This window comes from Cantharellus anzutake, assembly GCF_015039405.1.
Source record: "Cantharellus anzutake strain C23 chromosome Unknown EI90scaffold_15, whole genome shotgun sequence".
Lineage (NCBI taxonomy): Eukaryota > Fungi > Basidiomycota > Agaricomycetes > Cantharellales > Hydnaceae > Cantharellus > Cantharellus anzutake.
In genome coordinates, this window is record NW_024066965.1 from 866,809 (window position 1) to 869,181 (window position 2,373).

Genomic DNA, 2,373 nt, shown 5'->3' on the forward strand with positions numbered 1-2,373 from the left:
TAGCGATCCCAAACGCTTATGGGGAAGTGGGCGGTTTATGGGGAAAGGGGTGTAATGGATTTGGAGATCTGGTCAACTGGAGTGGGGATTTCACGGAGGTAGTGGATGAGGGGGCCTTGGGAGCTTCATAGATGGGAAGGCACACCACTCGGTGTCAGAACTCTTCGCGTCAACTTAATAAAAGACTTTGCTTGATAGGTTAAACGAGTGAGGGTGGTGACTTAAGAATGAGGCTTGCGCATTGCGTGGTGTGTGGATGGTATAAATAAAGGGGAACCTTTAACTTCTGCATCGAAAGGTGTTGGAAAATGATTAAAAGTTGGCTTAAACTAGGATGAGGGCGGTTCTATGTGCACATGGGGTGGGCATGCTCTCAGCGTCGCCAGGGAGGCTTGAGCTCTTTAGTCTTGAGCTGGCCGCTACGTCTTGGTTCGCATCTGGACTCGGACTTCCATGCTACAGCTGGGGTGCCTGTGAAGCGGTCTACAAGCGCGCATGTCCTGGACATCATAGGTGTGTTAAGGCCGGGAGGCCTTAGCTCTTCAAGCTTGGCCTCTAACTCCACGGCAGTTTGGGAAAAGATGCCCTCCGGCATCGCGAGTGTGTGGGTGTCACCGGGGAACTCGGTGACCTGGGTGTGCTGGGCCTCTGGGTTTGTTCCAGGCTCACGCACAAGTGGGGCCGACTGGCTGCCCAGACCGTGCTGTGTCTCTAAGGTCTTATCTGGGTCTTTCTCGGGCAGCGGGATATAGCCTTCATCCAGCTCAGGCTCAACATGCAACGTTTTAGCATTGTCGGGTACTTCAATATCTTGGTTGACATTGTACAACTCATGCAGTGGTTGATTTGAAGACCAGAACATTGCGCGAGTCACCTCTGGACTCGATGACTTGGCGTCCCCAAGCTCAACGGGGGTCTCAGCGTCATTACGGTCTTCAACGATGAACGACTCTAAGTCGTTAAGTAACTGGTCCAACTCAGACTCGGCTCTGGACGGAGGTTCGGCTTGGGGCTCAGCGGAATGCTCGCAGCGTGTCTCAACTAGGCATTTGACATGGCCGACTGCTATGGCTGGTTTTGAGTGGCATGGAGCACTATGTGAAATAGGATTTTGGCTATCACTAAGCCTCGGCCGGTTGGATCTGCACGTCTCTGGCGTAAGGATCAGCGCGCGCGGGGGTAACTTGGCATAATCTTGATCAAGTGATATGGCCGGCACTACTCTGGTTGCCTTGGCTGGGATGAGATGTTCAACCAGTAACAACGGTTTGGGAATAAACACGTTGTGGCGTGGGCTCATGCTGGGGGACATAGGCTCGACCTTACTTCGACATAAGACATCCGTTGCCATTGCCTGTTCTGAGACACGCTCTCCTCGCGCATATGTAAGGTAGTAGTCTCCGCTAAATGGCAGTACAGTTGCATCCTTGGACATAGGCGACGTTTCTAACTCAAATTTCAACCTGGACTTGGCCGAATGAAACTCGTCATAAAATCCGATCGCCTCCATTGACTGAGGCTCCTTGACTTCATCTGGGCAAACGAGGTCTTGCATGAGAATCTCGGATTCCAATGTGCATTCGAGGCCCATAGGCCTAAGCTCTTTATAGCTATGCTCTAGTATGTCAAAGTAGCTTGCATCGTCAAGCTCTTGCTCGGACTCATAACTCAGTGGTATGGCAATCGACTTCGCCTCAGCAGCGCTGGGTGTCATGTGTGTTTCGGACGGGCATTGATCTAGCGGCTCGGTAGGCACTTGTTTTGAGGGACCTAGGTCTTCAGCGAAGGAGTCGCGTTCATAGACATACTCAAGGCCGTTAGGCCTCAGCTCTTTGTCATCAGGCTCTGGCGACACAGAGGAACTGGTAAGGGCATCACAGGAGCTCATCTCCACGCCGGACTCGGCGGCACTTGGCATCTCTGATCTGTGGCTCGATTCCGCGCCTTTAGCCTTCTCAATGTACGACTCCCAGTCAGGATCGTAGTCATCACCCGGTTCACTATCAGTACCATCACCGAAATATGAGTCCAGATCGAAGCGCTCATAAACTGTCTCATGGGGACTTTCGTTGTCACGGCACGAATCCAAATCAAGGCTGGGTACATCATGGGCTGTTTCGCAAAAGTTCTCATCATCAGAACGCGAGTCTAAATCGAAGACATCATCAACTATTTTGCGGTTGGCTATATCAGATTCGTAGTATGGAATCGCCTCCATTGGCTGAGGCTCTCCGGCTTTGTCTGGAGACACTGAGTAGATCGCAGCCGGCTCTAAGGTCTGGCAGACTTGGTCTTCAAGAACATCGGGTTCTGAGACAGGTTCGAGGCTGCTAGGCCTTAGCTCTTGATCATTGAGCTCTAACACCTCGGAAA

The 2,373-nt window shown here is 51.9% G+C and overlaps 1 protein-coding gene across 1 annotated transcript; it reads right to left on the reverse strand.

Moving 5' to 3' along the window:
• Positions 1-373: 373 nt before the first annotated feature.
• EI90DRAFT_3014964 (uncharacterized protein) lies at positions 374-2,106 on the reverse strand (the record flags this gene model as incomplete). The annotated part of the gene is made up of 2 exons (XM_039056842.1): positions 374-2,000; positions 2,051-2,106. 2 exons carry the CDS (start codon positions 2,104-2,106, stop codon positions 374-376), a joined length of 1,683 nt encoding a protein of 560 aa, XP_038918224.1.
• Positions 2,107-2,373: the final 267 nt, after the last annotated feature.